This window comes from Thamnophis elegans, chromosome 9 (assembly GCF_009769535.1).
Source record: "Thamnophis elegans isolate rThaEle1 chromosome 9, rThaEle1.pri, whole genome shotgun sequence".
Taxonomy (NCBI): Eukaryota; Metazoa; Chordata; class Lepidosauria; order Squamata; family Colubridae; genus Thamnophis; species Thamnophis elegans.
The window spans coordinates 26,952,624-26,972,823 of NC_045549.1; the positions used below are offsets into that span (position 1 = coordinate 26,952,624).

The 20,200-nt window shown below is 41.0% G+C and overlaps 1 protein-coding gene across 1 annotated transcript in view; it reads right to left on the minus strand.

Moving 5' to 3' along the window:
* Positions 1-4,143: 4,143 nt before the first annotated feature.
* ARSJ (arylsulfatase family member J) overlaps positions 4,144-20,200 on the minus strand; it is a 32,112-nt gene continuing 16,055 nt past the window's right edge. The window contains exon 2 of the mRNA XM_032224463.1: positions 4,144-5,663. Coding sequence (XP_032080354.1) covers positions 4,280-5,663 — 1,384 coding nt within the window. The 3' untranslated portion in view covers positions 4,144-4,279. The remainder of the gene's footprint in view (positions 5,664-20,200) is intronic.

The following is a 20,200-nucleotide window of genomic DNA, read 5'->3' on the forward strand; positions in this document are numbered from 1 at the left end:
TGTGACAACGACGTGAGTTTGACATCCCCTGGTGTAGGACACCCAAATTGCACACCAGTAAGCTAGATAGACCTTAACAATGAAGAATCCCTAAATCCCAAGTCATCTAGTTTTGTCAGAGTTAGAGCTAAGCCATTTCCTCTAATTCTAGACCCCAACTGCATCCAGTCACGGATCCAGAATAGGTTTTACAGAATTAGACATATACAGGTTTGTATCACTAGTATATTGTTACCTGATCTCATGCTGGTCAACTATCCTGTACAACAGCTACTTGTAGATGTTAATAAAAAGTGGAGTAAGTGAAACTATGAAATATCCCACAAAGCCAAGATTTCAGGTTTACTATTTCCTTCCCAGCACCAAACAGAATTGAACCTGGAAAAGGAGAACCACTGAAACATAATCCCTCATTCCCAACTCTCCAAATCAAGCCCAAGATATCAAAAACCAGTAAGGCGTTAAGAACAACTGAGAAAGTTTGTACACAGACCCCATAGGCAAAATCAGTACTGTATCAAATCCTGAAATCAGTCTGGAAAGAATCTAAATTAAATTTCTGTTTACAAAATAAACGGCCCTCCATTAAATAGTTAGGACTAACAACTGCTGTTTGATTATTGCCAGTTGCAGAATAGTTTGTATTCATGGAATGTCACCTAAGCAAGATTGGGTCTGGATTGCATATTGTTTCACGAGAGTGTAGCTTTTAGCCACTGCCCTCACTTAAAACAATTCCCTTATATGTTAGTGAGATATATTTGTGGCTAAATTCTGTCGGATGAATTCACATAATGACTATAAAGCTAGTATAAAGCTCTCCTAGCTGCAGGGTTCCTTTGCTTATGTTGAATCTACAAGATTTATTGAAACTGCTGGGAAACAGTAATTAGGAATGTCGGGTTCGGCCACGTTCCATATGTTGGGTTTGGACAATGGTAGAAAGCTACGAAGTTTATAATCTACTTAGGAAATCTGACAAGTCCTCTAAATGGAGTACTGTATTTTTAGGAGCATAAGACGCACCAGAGTACAACACACCAAGATTTTGAAGATGTAAATTTAAAAACAATTTTGCATTCTGCAGACTTCCCAAACCCTCTGCACACCTCATTTTTTGTGAAAAACAGGGCATGCAGAGAGTTTGAGAGGCCTGCAAAGTGCTCCTGGGGGCGGGGGGGGGGAGGCCAAAAACAAGCAAAAATGGCCTGTTTTTCGCAAAAAATGGGCCCATTTTTTGCCAAAAAAGGGGCATCATAGCCTTTAGGAGGCTTGTAGAGTGCTCCTGGGAGCTGATGGGGGACGAGCAAAAAATGGCCCATTTTCTCTTGTTTTTCCCCTCCCCAGCCCCCAGGAGCACTTTGCAGGCCTCCTAAAAGCTATGCATGCCCATTTTTGTGAAAGGGGCAGAGTTTCAGGAGGCCAAAAATGCTATATTCAGTGTATAACACCCAGATTTTCACACTCTTTTTTGAGGGAAAAAGTGCGTCTTATACTCCGAAAAATATGGTATGTTGTTAATCTTCAGAATGATTGAAGTAAAAATGGAATCGGGTCTCTTCAAATCAGCCAAGAGTGATTTTAAAGGGTGGGAGAGTTAATGAAAATTTTGGCTTTGTAAGATCTTCAAACACCCTTGCCGTTTTTTCAAAGCTGAAAAGAGAAGCTGAATGGTGTGATGAACTGATAGTGACATGAATAACAAGCCAATTACTTTAATCGCCTTGCTGCCCTTGTCTGTTTCCCTTTCTGATAGAATCCATTGGGAAGGTTTGTTTAAAGGAAGACTCAGATTTATTCTACTCCTCTTTTATCTATTTTACTATGACCTTTGTGATCCTCCATGTTTCCCTAAATTCACAATCATGATCTTCCATTTATTAATCATACTATTTATCAGACCAATCTATTTTGTAGTATAACCCAATCCAACTTTGTATTCAGTTTGCATGTTCTTACTTTTTCTCCTTTCCCCTCGGATTAAAATGTTTATTGGTTTACAGTCAATCAATATAAAATCTTTTCTCTGCTGTTGTCTGTCTTGTCCCTAGCTAAGTCTAAAATTAGAGTTCACTGCTTGAACTCTAGGATACGTATATACAAACTATTTTATGTCATTGTAAATCAGTGATGGGATTCAAATTTTTTACTACCAGTTCTGTGGGCATGGCTTGGTGGTGGCAGGGGAAGGATACTGCAAATATAAAATCTCCAATCCCTCTCCACTTCCAGGAGAAGGGTACTGCAAAATCCCCATTTCCTCCCAATCAGCTGGGACTCGGGAGGTAGAGAATAGGGGGCAGGGCCAGTCAGGGCTGATTTACCGGTTCTCTGAACTATTCAAAATTTCCACTATCGGTTCTCCGGAACTGGTCAGAACCTGCTGAATACCTCCTCTGTTGTAAATGTTATATTGTAGTGCATTATATGCAATTATGATATATTTCTATTTTTAAAACGATGTTGGACTAGCAATGTTGCCTGAAATGTTTATTTTTTATTAAATCTAGGCCAGTTTGATCTAATGATTAAAGTACCAGGCTAGAAAGCCAGGAGACTATGAATTCTAGTTTTGCCTTAGTTATGAAAGCCAGATGGGTGACTTTCTCCCAGCCCATTCAACAATGGAGTTATTGTTGTGTGGAAAATGGGGGAAGGAAGGACTATTAGCTATGTTTGCCATTGAGTTATTTATAAAAATAATAAAAGTAGGATTTTTTAAAAACAAATCTAAACTAAATAAAATTCAACTATTTTGAATATTCACAACTGTACAAATAAAAATTATCAATAAATCAATAATAAATATAAATAGTTATCTATATATAGGAAATTGAGAGAGTATTGTGCTATCATTTTACTTTTGACTTAAAGAGGTATATATAAATATTTCAAGGATTTACTTGGGTGAAACTGAATCCACAGATATTCATTTGATTTTATAAATGAACAAAATGTTGCCATTTTTATACCCCTTAGAGTTTATGACTGAATAGAGACATGGGTTAATGGACTATGTCTATCAAATCTTAGCAATCACTTAGATTTTCTCCATGACAATATACACATCTGCATGAAGATGAATGATAAATATCATGTTGTGATGATGCAATGCAAACCACATGACTTACCTGTTGGGATACCATGCATGAAAGGCTGGAGTTACATTGTAACATCACAATGTACGTTTTTTGTTTTTTTTATGTTGCAGTTACTACTAGATATCTATATGGTTATTGAATTAAATGTCTAGTAGGTTCAAGTAGAATCTTGTATTTAAATCTTGAATGATACATTTCAATGAAAACATGACATGTTCAGTACTAATGCACACATCATCTAATCCAGGATTTTAATTTAATCTTTTGGTAATTATTACCATTTATTTTGTAATTTACCATTTTGTAATTTACCATTTGTATATATTTTATTTTTATAGGAAGGAAACCTTCCTATAACCTTATATGTGCCTGGCACATTCTAGAAAGGAAAGAAAAAATCCTTTCCAGTTTCAAGCCAGGCAAAATCTAAGGCAGCCTTTTTCGCAACTTATTTAAGTTGCTTTGGTAGCAATGTCTGAATCTGCTTCAGCCAATCAAAATTAGGAGATAAACCCAAACTCTTTTAACATTTTGTCTTTTTTGTTTTGGTCTGTTTTCTTTAATCCAGTGGGGATTTTACATGTCTAATTAAATGTACAGATGGTTCAGAGTTCAAAACCATATCATCAAGTGTCCTAGAAACTGGGTCAATTTAGTCATGAGTGCAAAACATCTCACTTATCCATTATCATTCTCTGCATAGGCATTGATGTTAACCACATCTTACATATGAATTGTTCTGTTCCAATTCGAGCCCCAATAAAACCCTCAAGAATGCAGAAATGAAATGAGCCGCGGTGGCGCAGTGATTAGAGTGTAGTACTGGCAGGCTACTTCTGCTGATCATCGGCTGCCTGCAATTTGGCAGATCGAATCTCACCAGGCTCAAGGTTGACTCAGCCTTCCGTCCTTCTGAGGTGGGTAAATGATTGCTGGGGGAAATATGCTGGACTCTGTAAACCGCTTAGAGGGCTGTAAAGCACTGTGAAGCGGTATATAAGTCTAAGTGCCATTGCCATTTTGGTGTTGATATTTCAATTACAAATGTTGAAGAACATCGCACTTCCACTTCAGCAATGACGCACTGAAGTTACACACCTTTTCTTGGAAGTCAGCCTATCATCCTTTTGACAAAGGTAAGTAGGGTTAGAACCGCAGCATAAAGCTCCAGCTGAAAATCATTGATTTAAAAGGCAATTCAAGGAATGCCCTTTCTGCCCGTTAGATTTCTTCTTGGTTTTCTTTTGGTTTTTACCCAGTTTGTTTTTATTTAACACCTTGTTTTTATTCTCCTTAAACCAGGGGCCCCACACACCTCCATTAAAATTTGGGTTGCTCCTGGGGTCTTTAGGTGGGTAGCGAACAGGCACAGCTGTTTTATTGAACTGGGAAAGCCTTCGCAGCAGCTGCTTGACTATACCTGGATACTTCCTAGAGAGGTCCTGTCGTTCATAAGGATCAGCCGTGATGTTGAACAACCACACAGTTTTGCCAGCTGTCCATGAAACCCGTTCATTGTGCCAGCGATTGGGGCCAACATTACTGAAAGACTGAGGAGGGACCCAGTCACCATACCCTGGATTCCCTGTGAGTAGTTTCCAGTGGTTTACACGGATGGCTGACTGAATGGCAGTGTTCCATATTCCAAAGCCAGCTGTCCAAGAACCATTTCTGGCTTTTGTATATATGGGATCAATATTGTGTAAAATATCTATTCTTGGAGACCGTCTGCCTTCACTTATGGTTTCCCATACATCATAGCCATCCAGTTGTATATCTTCATCAATCTGTCCTTCCGCTAAGGTAATCAGTGTAGGAAACCAGTCGGTTATATGTATAAGTTCCTTGCATACACTTCCCTTGATTTTAAGTAAAGGGCTATGAACAAAGCCAACAGCTCGAATCCCTCCCTCCCAGTAAGTCCCCTTGCTTCCTCTGAGGGGCCAGTTATTTCCACCAGCTGTTGGCTGGCCTCCATTGTCCGAAGAGTAAATTATAACACTGTTGCTATAATAGCCATATCGCTTTAATGCACGGGTCACATTGTTGATAGCTTCATCCAAGCATGACAGCATGGCAGCATATCTGCGCCGATTGATATTATTAATTGATCTATAACGTTCATAATACTTTCCCGGGGCCTGAAGTGGTGAGTGAACAGCTTGGTATGCAAGGTATAAGAACATAGGTTCCCTGGGATTATGGGAGGCTAAGATTTTTTCCACTCTTTGAGTGTACATCTGTGTAGAATACATTCCATTGTCATGATCCCAAGCAGCATTATCATTTTCATATAAGTCATAGCCACACATTCGAGGGCTGTCACATTTGTAATGGGTGTAATAATCACCACTACCCAAAAGGGAGCCAAAAAAGGTATCAAACCCCCGTTGAGTTGGCATGCATTCTTTGCGATAAAAGCCCAAGTGCCATTTGCCAATCATGTGGGTTGAATAACCTGCTTCTTTCAGTTTCTGAGGTAGTGTCACATTGTCCAGAGGCAGGCAGTTTGGCTGGGTCGGCCGTATGACAGAATGCTGAAGGCCAGTATGGATTTGATACCTGAAAGAAAGAAAATGCATCTTACATAAAGGAGATAAAATTAAACTGTAAGCAGGTATCGCAAACAGGATGGAATGTACAATGGAGCCTAGAGCACAGCTCTATCCATCTTACCTGGAAGCAGGTAAAACTTACCATATTTATCGGAGTATAAGACACTCCAAAGTATAAGACACACCTAGCTTTGGGGAGGAAAACAGGGGAGGGGAATCTGCCTCTGCCTCCCAACAATTTTCCTCCTTGCAACAAATGGCAAACAGTACAGAAGATATACACTGTTTGTGGTGTTACATTTCAGACTATACTTGTCCAGATGCTGTTAAAATTGATGTGGCTTTCGGAAACTATACATTATTCTCTGCTATTTCAAAGAAAATACAATAGCACTGGGCCCCTCCAGATCAAGCATTTATTTAAAAGCTTCTTCAGTTTGTTAAGTTGTCTAGAACAATAAAACAGTCTTTAAAAAATAAGTCTAATAATTTAAGCATTCTACAGGCATTTATAGTTATTGACCTACCTCCTTGCAGCAAACAGCCTGATTAGCACAAGAAAAAAACATCTGCCTCTGCCTCCCAGCAATTTACCTTTGTGGAGCAAACAGCAAGTTTCACTTTCAATTTGGCCTCGCGATCATCAGCTGTTTCAGGTTACAGGGATTGCCATAGCCTATTGCTGGCTCTGCAAGCCCCATTTTCTCTGTTTTGCTGCAAAGAGGTAAATTGCTTGGAGGCAGAGGCCAAAGGGTGGGGGCCGGTGGGTGGCAGGGCTACATTCAGTGTATAAGACACACTTAAATGTTCACCCTCTTTTAGGGGGGAAGGTGCGTCTTATACTCTAAAATATACGGTAAATTTAGGGTATGGTTCTCAAGCTTAAATACGGGGTTCCTGATCTGAGATTTTTGATATGTATATGAAAATTCATTATTGCTGAAACACTTTAGTCAAGAAAGATATTCCTTCTTTATCTTTTCCAAGTGACATATGGAGGTATGGAACTTGACCAATACAGTGCCTTCTTCAAGATGGATTTCAGGCGTTTATACAGATTTATAATCAATATGATTTTAAGATTTTATGATGTAACTGGAATAATGGTCATTATGTTTCCTATGCTAAAAATTGTGCCTTCTTGTATAAATTGCAGTTTATTGTTTCAATTATTTATTTATTACTGTTTTTTAATGTTTTTGTAATCTTTTAAATAATAGTCAATCATGAAGACTTTTTTGTTTACTGGGTGGATTACAAGAAATAATCCCTGTGACTTCCGTAAAAGCCTCAAGTTCATTTATTAGTTTAAGTAATTATTGGCTCTTCAAATACATAAAAAAACTGATTCTCCTTCCTTCCTTTTTTTATGGTAATCATGTTAAGTGCATCCTAATTATTTTTCAGATATGACTTTAAAAGAGTATCAGAATGATACTGTCACAAAATGTCACAAATGCATGATTTGAAATCAACCATTGGCAATTTCTAAAACAATTTCAGATTTTCAAGTATAAAAAACATTCAGATGGTGTACTATAATACTCATGAATTTTCAGGATCTTATTAAAGTAGCCACTCTAGTTACTGAGTGATTGTAAAAATGAAGCTTTGATAAAGCACTCACTTCAATGCTTTAATATATTGAACATTTATTAAATAGTATTATCTTAACCCTTGTGAAATTGATAGAGCTATCTTTGACGGATTGTTGTATGGATATACTAGAGTCCCATGAAACTGAATAACAGCTTGTCCTTTCTCCTATAATTGTGAAGATGTAGATGGTAACAGCAGCACAACAAATAGACAATGGATTTGTATACTTAAAAAAATATTTGCTATATGTTTGGCAATATAGTGGAATAGGTTCGCATGCTCTTAATCTTAGTCATTTCATTTACTTGCTGAAAAGGGATAGTGATCGCATAATCAAATTTCTCTTAATTCTGCTTAAATCTATATTGCAGAAGACAGGCGTCTTATATGTACCCTAAAAAAAAAGCTGGATGGAATTTGATGCTGACTTGTCATGCTAAGACTCATTTCCTGTAGAACCAGAACTTTAAATAAAAGCAGATCCTCCTGTCCATCCAACCCCAGCAATGGAATCTGAGAAAGAATATGCTTACATGTGAGCTACTTGTGCAAATACCACAGCCAAAAAATCCCTATAAAAAGAAACCTGAAATGTTTAGATTTTTTTAGAAAAACAACTTCCAATTATTTTAATTTTAATTATTCACATGTATATATATGTTATATCTTTATAGTCAAAAACAGCCCAGTTATCATTCCAACTAATACATGGAACATATGTAATGAATCCTCATGTTTATTGAGCGGGGAATAAGCACTATGTTATTCAGATGACACTGCAGCAATTCCAGTTTTGGTTACAAGTTAAACAAAACGTAAAAGTGATACTTTTGAATTGTGATGGTGAAGAAAGTATAAACAAGAGGATAGAATCAAGATCACGTGAAGTGTTAATACCACTATATAATGCCTTCATAAGGCTACACTTGGAATACTGCATCCAGTTTTGGTTGCCACGATGTGAAAAAGATGTTGAAACTCTAGAAAGAGTGCAGAGAAGAAGAACAAAAATGATTAGGGACTGGAGGCTAAAACATATGAAGAACAGTTGCTGGAATTGGATATGTCAACTTTAATGAAAAGGACTAGGGGAGACATGATAGCAGTGTTCCGATATCTCAGGGGCTGCCACCAAGAAAAGGGAGACAAACTATTCTCCAAAGCACCTGAGGGTAGGACATGAAGCAATGGATGGAAACTAATCAAGAAGAGAAGCAACTTAGAACTGAGGAGAAATTTCCTGACAGTTAGAACAATTAATCAGTGAAACAACTTGCCTCCAGAAGTTATGAATGCTCCAACACTGGAAGTTTTTAAGAAGATGCTGGATAACCCTTTGCCTGAAGTGATGTAGGCATGGGGTTGGACTAGAAGACCTCCACGCTCCCTTCCAACTCTGTTATTCTATAAAGTGTCTGAGAACATCTTGGGCTGTTAGAAAGACGAATTATTCAGTACTAGATGATATAAACCAGACTGCTCGCTAGAAGCATTAATAATGAAGCTAAAGGTTAAATATTTTGAATGCATAATGTAAAAGGAAAAGTCACGGGAGAATGCATAGAAAAATGAAAGGCTTTCAAAAAAAGAGGTGACAAGGTGGCCAGATACTATTATGATGACACAAAGGCGAACCTCAAAAAACAAGTGAAATTATGTAGATCAAGTCACAGACACAACTGAACAACTGAATAACATTTTGAAAATGGAAGGAATGGGAAGGAATACACAAACATAATTATCTCATTCACTAAAAAACACAAGGTCCATGCTCTTAAAGATAAAGAATTTTATCTTTGTATTTAATAGCCCACATTTTCAAAAAGCTGCAGAAGCACTGATTTAAATCTACTATCCTGCTTCAAAAAGTCATTTATATTGTTGTTACTTCTTGTCCTGCAGCCCATACGTGTAATCTTGTTTTTTTTTTAAATCTAATACCATTTACATAAGAGGAATTTTTGTCAAAAATAAAAGGTTAAAAGAATTCTAGAAGCAATCTCAAAAGGACTGTTATAATATATTCTTGACCCTTCCTGGAATTCCAGAGATGAATTTTATTGAATTTCTGTATGAAAAAAAAAAACAGTGTTCCTGCCTATAAACCTCATTCTTTTATAAATCTAGCTAAAGTCAATTCTGATGAGTCCATACACAATAGCTTGAGTTCTTGGAGCATACAAATATTTAAAGTAATGCTTCATGCAGGGACATGGTGGCTCAGTGGCTAAGACACTGAGCTTGTTGATCAAAAAGGTTGGCAGTTCACAGTTCGAATCCCTAGTGGCGCGTAACAGAGTGAGCTCCCATTATTTGTCCCAGCTTCTGCCAACATAGCAGTTTCAAAGCACATAAAAATGCAAGAAGAAAAATAGGGACCACCTTTTGTGGGAAGGTAACAGCATTCCGTGCGCCTTTGGCGTTTAGTCATGTCGGCCACATGACCACAGAGACCTCTTTGGACAGCGCTGGCTCTTTGGCTTTGAAGCGGAGATGAGCACTGCCCCCTAGAGTCAGGAACAACTAGCACATATGTGCAAGGGGAACTTTTACCTTTACCTAATGCTTCATGTGATACATGAGCTAATGGAAGCAACAGCAAATTAAGAACAGTACTGATTTCATTTGCCTCCCAGACATAAACAAAATGCTACAGGATTTGTAGAATTTGGGTTATTATTACTAAAGAAGAATTAGATGCATTCAGGAACTCCACAAATATGGGCTGACCTGGATAGCACTCTTCCACTGATGATATCAATCAGCTGACAGTAAAGGTATACGCTGCCTGAGACTCAGGAAGCAAAAAAGAACCTTTATAACTTAAAAATAGCCTTCACTGATAATTCTACCTTCCATGGATTTGACTATCTTAAATTGTAGCTGTAGGCTGGGCGAAGGGGGCGCGGCCGAGGATGGCGGTGGATTTCGAATAGGCCAGGCGGCCTGGGATTGGGGAGGGCCAGGCCCAAGAAGGCCTACTAAGTCGGGCTGGAGGTTTGCGGGCTCGGATTGAGAGGCGTTGGGTCTGACAGCACAGGGTGGAGACCCGGAGGTTGGACTAGGCTGGCCTGCATAAGGAAAGGCTGGATGGTGTTGAACTGTTGAGCGTGGTGGCAGAACCGGGGCTGGCTGTAAGGCGTTGGCGGCTGGCCCCTGTGGGTCGGATTGAGTTGGCTTTTCGATGTTGTGGCGGCTCCTCAATTGATCCAGTTTGTTGAGGCGGCTGACGGCGAGGGGTGGCCTTCAGACGATCCACTTGCGCGGGGCGGAGATGTTCGGGCAGGGGAGCTAGTTCATCTATTAGGTTGGTGATGTAAGTTGACTGTTGAGGCGGCGGTGGTTCTGGAGACGGCAGGGCAGGCAAGGCAGGCGAGGCAGGAACTGACAGATGGGCTTCAAGCCTATTACGCCCCTACGCCTTCACAAATCGCTCGCCGTTTCGTCTATCGCAGGCGAGTGCAGAAGCCTTCTGAAACTGTCAACCAATTTCTCCAGGCGCTGCGAGTCGCCGCTGCACAATGTGACTTTCCTGATCTTGAGGACAAGAGAGCAATTTGTATGTGGCCTCAAGGACATATTCCTGAGGCACCGTTTACTAGGCAAGCCAAAAGTCACCTTGGTCAACCTTTGGCCTCAAGGCAAAAGGCACCCTGCGTGCCTTCAGCCTGATAGGAGCAACCTGGGGATCCAAGTTAAGGGAGATGGGGTTGCCCTTGTATTGGCCCAGCTGCCCATCGAAGATGTCAGCATAGTCCAATAGGACTGCTGCTACATCAGAAGGGGGCATGTCCGCTATACTGTGCACACCAGTAAGGGATAGCCCTAGGGGAGAAAACCAGTCTAAACCTAGGATTGAGGGAAGCGGCTTAAGAACAATTAGGGCTGGAAGGACAGCAGAGTGACTCCCATAAGTAACCCTCAATGGATAGCACCCCAGGGTGGGGATTTGTGACCCTTGATAGTCCCTTAGAATAGCGTCCGGTGGCGAAAGTTGGGACTTGGTCACATTAGGGCAGAGTTTAGAGAAAGTGGCCCACGAAAGGAGGGAGCGGGAGGAGCCAGAATCGACCTCCATTAAACAAGGGCGCCCCTCTATGGAGATAGTTATGGTAATCTTCGGCGTACCCTCGGATGCCAGGTTTACAGCAACATCGGGAAGCGTTGGGAGGGCCTCCGTAAGAGTGTAGCACTCATCTTGGCGCTGTGAGGGCCTCTGGGATGGAGGATTCTTCGGGGGTGGAGGCGGGCCGTAGGCAGAAGATTGTTCAGGCGAAGACAGAGGAGGCAGAGCGGCCTGGCAAACTTGCGTGAGATGGCCCTTCTTGCCGCATCGGTGGCAGATTGAGGCCTTGAATGGGCAGGTAGACCGGGGATGTGCGCCTCCGCAGCCTAGGCAAGTGGATGTAGCGGCAGGAGAGCGGATCAGCGCCTGTGTTTGTTGAGGCGGCTGATGGCGAGGGGTGGCCTTCAGACGATCCACTTGCGCGGGGCGGAGATGTTCAGGCAGGGGAGCTAGTTCATCTATTAGGTTGGTGATGTAAGTTGACTGTTGAGGCGGCGGTGGTTCTGGAGCCGGCAGGGCAGGCAAGGCAGACGAGGCAGGAGAGGCAGGCATACTGACAGAAACGGCCATTTGAGCCAAGTAACGGTCGATCTTGGTTGAGGAGAGGTCGGCTAGCTCAGCAGCCCGAGCCTCATCAATGGCATAGACCAAGGTGACTTTTGGCTTGCCTAGTAAACAGCGCCTCAGGAATATGTCCTTGAGGCCACATACAAATTGCTCTGCGATTGTCCTCAAGATCAGGAAAGTCAAATTGTGCAGCAGCGACTCGCAGCGCCTGGAGAAATTGGTTGACAGTTTCAGAAGGCTTCTGCACTCGCCTGCGATAGGCGAAACGGTGAGCGATTTGTGAAGGCGTAGGGGCGTAATAGGCTTGAAGCCCGTCTGTCAGTTCCTGCCAGGTCAAGTCGTAAATGGCCCTAGGGGCAGCAAAAGATCTGGTGGTAGCAAACATCTCAGAGCCGCAGGTGGTTAGGAAGAAGCTGCATTTTCTGGCTTGAGAGTAGCCCTGCCTGTTGTTGGCTATGAGGAAGCACTCGAACCTTTCTAAGAAAGCTTCCCAGGACTTTCCGCCAGCATGCCGGCCATCAGTAATCGGCTGAGGCGATTCGTGTGAGGCAGCTGAGGCGAATGAGGCGTGGTTAGTTGTCCGGTCTACGCGCCTAAAATCGTTGCTTGCTCTCGGTTGCAGGTTGTGCTCAGAGCCAGAGTCCCCCACCGCTCGTCGCCAGTGTTAAATCGGCGGTAGTAAGAAAGCGGAGGCGTCTGAGGTAACCGTGAACCATTTATTCAAGCAAGAACGTAATAGAACAACAACAGTGAGTAGACCGGCAGGTCTCTTTCAACTGACAGCCTTTTATACTCGGCTGTCAAAAGGTTCAACCAATTGCCTCTCGTATGACAGCCTGGCAACCGGCAGGCGCGTCTGATTGGCTAAGACGCGCCTGGCTGCTGCCGAGCTGTCATTCGTAAGTCCGAGGACTTACGAGGCTACAATAGTAGCCATCAAGGCTGGCGGCTCCCTTTTCTGTAGCCGCTCCGACCCTATGGAATGAACTAACCCCAGAGATCCGGACCCTCCCCACTCTCATGGCCTTCCGAAAGCCTATTAAAACCTGCCTATTCCGGCAGGCCTGGGGCTGTTGACCTCATGATTGAGGTCCAGCCCTGACCAGATTAGGTGCATGATGAGGTTTTCATCTGTCTTCTATGTTTTTTAATTTTTAATTTTTTATAATTTACTTTCTGTAAGCCGCCCAGAGTCCCCCGGGATTGGGCGGCCTATAAATCTATTAAATACTTAATACTTAATACTTAATACCTAATCAAGTCTGATTGCAGCAAATCCCAAAGTTTAACTATGCCTTCAACATTCCGCACACTTATTTTCAACGATTGACTCTCTATTCTTACATTGTAAAAGATTACCTGCATCCAGCTAGTCCTTAGTTTATAAACACAATTGGGTCTGGAATTTAGGTTGTAAGTTGGGGTGATCATTAAGCAGCCCTGACTCAATTTTGCAATCAAATCCAGCATATTCAATGAAATTTTTTGCTGTTTTTTTGGAAAATGGCAAAAAAACCAAAAAACCCACCATGAACTATAATTATGTGACTATCAGCTGCCGCAACCCCTTAAATGTAAGCTGGTTGCTAAGGGCCCAAAGTGGGGATTATGATTTATGATGGTTGGGAGGGCCTTTACAGGCTGTAAAGCACTCTTCCCAAGGACAGTGAGGAAGTTGTGGAGTCTGGGGAAAGTCCTGATGAGGGCGCTGTGTTGGAGGCAGAGTGGGGGCAGAGCCATATGTCAGTTATCAGCTGCCTTCAGAGTCAGACATCAGTGAGGCAGATGAACAGCTGGAGCCTGTTCCCAAAGTGCTTATGCGCAGAGTTGCCAGACAAAGGGAACAGCTAAAGAACAGGGGTTGACTTGGGAGGCCACAGGTGGACGATGAATGACCCCTCCCAGAGGAAATAAAAGAGGAGTGAAAGGCGAGTGGAGTTTGCAGGAGACAATTAGCTTGCTTAATTGATTCATGACTCTCCAAGACTCCTTGCCAAATTTTGCAGATATTGGCCTGGCAGCTCCCCAAACCAGATAAGGTCTGTGACTTTAAATCCTCCCTTGAAAAGACTTTGTTGGATGAGAATGAGAAGAATTCACAGTAAATTAATAAAAGGTTTTTTTTTGTCAGGACAAGGAGTCTGCTTCATGCTCTTGGGAAGCCTAGGTCAGCACATGGTTGTTAAGTGAATGACCATTAAGGGAGAACTACAGATAGTCATCAACGTGCAACTATGATGGAGCCTGCCCATTGGAGTCATATATCATGATGGTCTTAAACAGGTCACTCATACAACTGACCTCCAATTTTTTGAAGTGGTGGTTAATGGGTTGTGTCAATGCTGTGGTTGCCGAGTGAAAATGGCAGTCATAAGTGTGAACCTATTGTTTGCTATGTGTGCAGTTCTGCCAAAAAGTAGAAATGCCGATTTTCAGCAAAACTAATTTGGAAAACCCAGTCATGGGACCATGGGACCCTGCAAATGGCCATAAATGCACTTGTGCCACTTGAGTGGCCAAAGTGCAGTCACATGACTACGGGGGGGGGGAACCATCAGAACTTTGAATCTGGTTGTAAGTGCCCATTTTCAAGTAGGTTGTAACTTCAAACAATCGCTGAGCAACTAGTCGTAAGTCAAGGACTATCTGTGCCCGTACACTTTTACTGTGCCACCTTTAACTAAAGTCCACCCCAAATAATGTAGCTTTTTTTCAGGAGATCTGCTCTAATACCCTAATCCAGTGATGGCTAACCTTTTTCTAAACGTGTGCTAAAATTGTGTGTGCCTACCCACCTGCATATGCGATCCCCCCACCTGCACACGTGATCCCCCATCTGTGCATGTGTGCATGACCCCCCCATGGGGGAGGTTGCCATCACCAGGCTTCGGAGGCTTTCCTGAAGCCTGGGGAGGGCAAAAACAGCCTCCCCTAGTCCTCCAGAAGGCTGAAAATCAACTGGCCAGCACATGTATGGACGCCGGAGCTGAGGGCTGCCATTCCAGCAAATATGGCTCTGCATGCTACCTGTGGCATACGTGTCATAGGTTTGCCATCATGGCCCTAATCATTCTAGCTGCTGTTTTCCTTTCCTGTTCTGTATTTCGTAGGCACAAATTAGACAGTAGTACTCTTCAAAGATAGTGTCTAATTTGGGAATTTACTCTAATTTGCAAGGACTATTCTATTTTAATATTTCATTAAACATGTTTCCCATTGCTGAATTACAGCATGGAACTACTTTACTTTGCATATTTTTAATCTTTATTTTAAAACATATTAATATCGTTAGCTATTAGCAAAAATTTTTTTTAATCCTTTAGACATTTAAAGTAACTGTCTCTGGAGATAATCCAGATGAAAAAGTGTTATTCATGACAATTTCATAACACGGCTAGAATAAAAGTAATTATCATATACACATATGAATGTTCTGTTGAAATCGCCCTTGGGTAGCTTAATTAAAGTGTTTAAACTGCTCAGCACTCCTCCAGGAAAAACAACAGCATATTCTCAAGATTAAAGTTTTAAAAGCTGGAAGACTTTATTCTATAAATTGATTAAAAATATGTTTAAAAGAGTATCCATTGCACATAAAATTCCACAACATTATGTCCTCCAGCAAACGGCTAAGCTAAATTTCAGTTATGGGAGCTGTAGGCAATACACCAGACCACTAAACAGACTGGGGAAAGTTGCCTTAGCAAATGTCAATTAAATTTTATATTGTTGTTGTTAGTTGCGAAGTTGTGCCCAATCCATTGCGACCCCATGGACAACGTTCCTGTCGTTCCTGTCGTTCCTGTCCTCTACCATCCTCTGGATTCCATTTAAGCTCATGCCTACTGCTTTGGTGACTCCATCCAGCCACCTCATTCTCTGTCGTCCCCTTCTTCATTCCTAACATTAGGCTCTTCTCCAGTGAGTCCTTCCTTCTCATTAGTGGCCAAAGTATTTGAGTTTCATCTTCAGGATCTGGCCTTCTAAACAGCAGTCAGGGTTGATCTCCTCTAGGACTGACCGGTTTGATTGTCTTGCAGTCCAAGGGACTTATAAGAGTCTTCTCCAGCATCATAGTTCAAAAGTCTCAATTCTTTGGCACTCAGCCTTTCTTATGGACCAAATTTCACAGCCATACATTGCAACTGGGAAAATCATAGCCTTGGCTATACACACTTTTGTTGGTAGGGTGATGGAAAGCCACTGTCAAAAGACAGCTGAACCTGGGCTAAATCAATTATGTAATTTAGCATGAAACAGCCTTTCATATTGGTTACTAATTAGCTATCATTCAGCTAATTCTATATTATCTCTGTATTCTATTATAGAACCACTAACACTATTAGAAACATTTGCAATATGTTTTATTAGAAACTGTTCAGGCTAGCTGGAAAAACTTTGATTCTTTATAGTTCTATCAAATGTGACATTAAGCTGGAACATTTTCCTTGCAGCGAATTACCACTTCCTGAAGAGATATTGAAAGCTTTCTTGTTCTGTCTAAAATTTACCTGTGCAACATGATCTTGTTCAGGGATGTTTCTTATCTCCTGTTTCCTAATTTGTTCCAGATCACTGTGCATTTTAAATTGTTCCAGCAGCTCTAACTTCCTAGATCCTGATGTATGTCTGGCAGTTGTCTACATTTTATAAAAAAATACATTGTCTTTAAAAAACACCACCACCAATATAACAGCCAATTAAATACATGATAGCACCAAAATATTTTAAAACAAAAAGAAATAAATATTAGTTTTCATAAATAAAACAATGGTTAAGTGGTACATTGAAAATAAAAAAACTGAAAAGCTATCAAAAAGACATTTGAATCGTTCCTTTTAAGTCAGATTCTCAAGCCATCTAACCAGTAGTGGGATTCAATTTTTTTTTACTACCGGTTCTGTGGGTGTGGCTTGGTGGGCATGGCTTGGTGGGCGTGGCAGAGGAAGGATACTGTAAAATCTCCATTCCCTCCCCACTCAAGGGGAAGGTTACTGCAAAATTTTCATTCCCTCCTGATCAGTTGGGACTCAGGAGGCAGAGATTAGATGGGGGCGGGGCCAGTCAGAAGTGGTATTTACTGGTTCTCCAAAGTACTCAAAATTTCCGCTACCGGTTCTGCTGAATAACACCTCTGCATCTAACCTAATGCTGTCAAACTTGCTAATTGTAAGTCTCCAGGAATTCAGGGATGATATTTTGTCTGATCATCCCTGGAGTTGTTGGGGACTATTCCAAAGATCATAGGAAAATAATTGTAAAGACAAGAAATGGCCTTATTTCCAAGGGCTATCTCCTGCCTTTTGTGGATAAAACAACTATTCTAAAGTCCAGGATATTCTAACTGGACTTTAATATAATTAATGCTAGTAGAAATGGATGAAATTTGCAATCCATTAGAAAGAACCAGATGGGGAATGGGCAGGCTCATTTAGATCATAAAACAGTGCTAGAATTAACTATTTAGGTCAATGTGCTTTTGAAATATTTGTGAAATCAATTTCCTGGATAAGGATGCATTCCAAGCTAAGAAAGTATTGTCACAAAATAAAAATGATATACAAACAAGATTATGATTTACACCTAATTCTTTTTTTATTTTCAGGTACAATAAAAGAAGATGCTTTCAGTTACTGAAAACACAAATGTCCCAAATATGATGTATGCATGCAAGATGAATGCTTTATCACAGAGGAGATTAGCTTTGTTTTCGGGAACAAGATGTAGGAAGTTAGCATCCGCCCCCACTCCTAGAGGAATGAAATATTTTAGGAAATATTAAAAAGGCAGATTATTATGTTTCCCTGGATGAGAAAAGGAGAAATGTGTTTTAAAGCAAAGCAGCTCCCTGCCCCCCTCCCCCTTCAGCTCCAGGGTGATTGGATTAAGGCATGGCCCTAAAGACATGATAGGATTAGCCCTCTACCCATCTAGCAACAGAACTCACCACATGGCACTTGGGGAGATTACATCAAGATTCAATCAGGCCTGGGACATAGACAGTCTACAAAGTTAGCTAACACCCCCTGTCCCTGGGAGTCTGACAGGCAATGGGAGACATTTCTTACACAGGAACGGGAAGCTCTAAGGTACGGCGCAACAGAAGGTATAAATCTATCCGTCTCTCCACTCCATATGCCTTTTTTGCCTAGGACCTTAAACCATGTGGTCCTGTCCACCATTAAAACAATCTTTCCAAACAGTCTCTATGTTTCCAGTATCTTTCTCTCCACTTGGAACAGAACCCAGATGGACATTTCTTCCAACAAAGCTCAACATTCATTTTAAAAATATCATGTATTGGGTTTTATATATATTGAGTTTTATCTTTGTAAGCCTCCCAGAATCACCTTGAGTTGAGCAGCCATATAATTTTTAAATAAATAAAATCATAAATATACTTTATTTATTTATTATTATTTATTATTAAAATTTACATGCCGCCCAATCCCGAAGGACTCCGGGTGGCTTACAAAAAGAAGAGGAAGAATTTTTTTTTAGAAAAGGACAGATTTAAAATCACAACACATGCATTCATTCAATCGGGGCTGGACCTCAACAATGAGGTCAACAGCCCCAGGCTTGCCGGAATAGCCAGGTTTTAACAGCTTTCCTGAAGGCCATGAGAGTGGGTAAGGTCCGGATCTCTGGGGGTAGCTCATTCCAAAGGGTCGGAACAGCCACAGAGAAGGCTCTCCCGGGGCCTGCCAGCTGACATTGTCTGGCTGAGGGCATCCGAAGGAGGCCCAATCTGTGGGATCTTACCGGCCGCTGGGAGGTATGTGGCAGTAGGCAGTCTCACAGGTACGCTGGCCCTAAGCCATGTAGGGCTTTAAAGGTAATAACCAACACCTTGAATTGCATCTGGAGACCAATTGGTAGCCAGTGCAGCTCGCGGAGGACAGGTGTAACATGGGTGTACCTCGGTACACCCATATCGCTCGGCGGCCACATTCTGGACTAGCTGCAGTCTCCGAACGCTTTTCAGGGGTAGCCCCATGTAGAGTGTGTTGTGTGTGTGAGAGAGGGGGGGGGGAATAAACTGGCTTTTTGGCAATACTTATTACCTTTTTGAAGACATCATTATAGAACAAGGATAGAAATCACGCAGCTGAAATGTATCCTGACATTAAAGACTAAGTACTTGAATCATCTGACCCAATTTTGTATGCATTTACTGTACATTACCTAAACAGATTGATATACTCCTTCAAATTATATTGAGGGTTGTTTCTTGGAGGGACAGGTTGAACAGATTAAATTAATTGGAAAGTCCTTTTTTCCATTTCCTATGAGTTGCAATTATTTTGGAATCTAGATTTTCTACTTTAGCAATTGAAAGATAGATAAATGGTTTTTAGCTTTAATATCCAAACATTCAAACCAATCTTAGGACTGTGACAATTTTTGCAAAGGCAATTATAATTCCTTCTATCCTCTCAGACTAGCTAGTGTTGTTTGTTATTATGGCACCCTACTGCTAACTGTAGATCCCTTGGCAGGCATTTTATTAACCCAGACACAAAGTTTATTCAATTTCTCCTCCACTCAAAGTTTTGTATTACAGGAGGAGAGAAAAGCAAGTGTCTTCAGTAAGCAGCAGTTGTGTATCCCTAGACCACAAAGAATAATAGTAATGTTAAAGTTACTAACATAATAGGCATTAGATACTCACCTAACATCATAGTTGTCCTTCAATTAAACTTATTCCCCTACTTTTTTCCCCAGATATCTTTAAACAAAATTTACCTTTCTGTTATATTTTTTCCAGGCAGAATATTTATACATACTCTGTCCAGCTGTCTATATATTTGAGACACTCTATAACTTTATATGGGACAAAATTTAAGTTCTCATAAAATATTCATAAATTGTGATGCAAACACTGCAGAGGTCATGCAGTCATAGCTGAAAATTTGTATTTTATATCAACATGGCAGCTTTCTGATAAATCATGTAAGCTTTTACTGTCCCCATTTTAAGCAGTGCATAAATATTCTATGAACTTCATTTTTTGATACCAAGAATGAGTCAAGGCTTCCTACTTCCTGGGGATTCTGTCATCTGTGTTAGACTCATTATATTTTCTACAGTCATCAAACAGCAATCCCATAAGAAAGGAAGAGTCCAAAAAATGAAGCTCAAGTTGTAGAACTGCAAAGTCTACTCTTAGCCTTAATTAAAAAAAAGTTGTATAAAACAGTTTTGCACTGTTAGCAGAGATTGATGGTTGAGAGAAGTCAATTCAGATACCATTATAGAATATTCAGTATGATGCTGGCAGAACAGTTCCAGAGCCAGTTGCCAAAGCA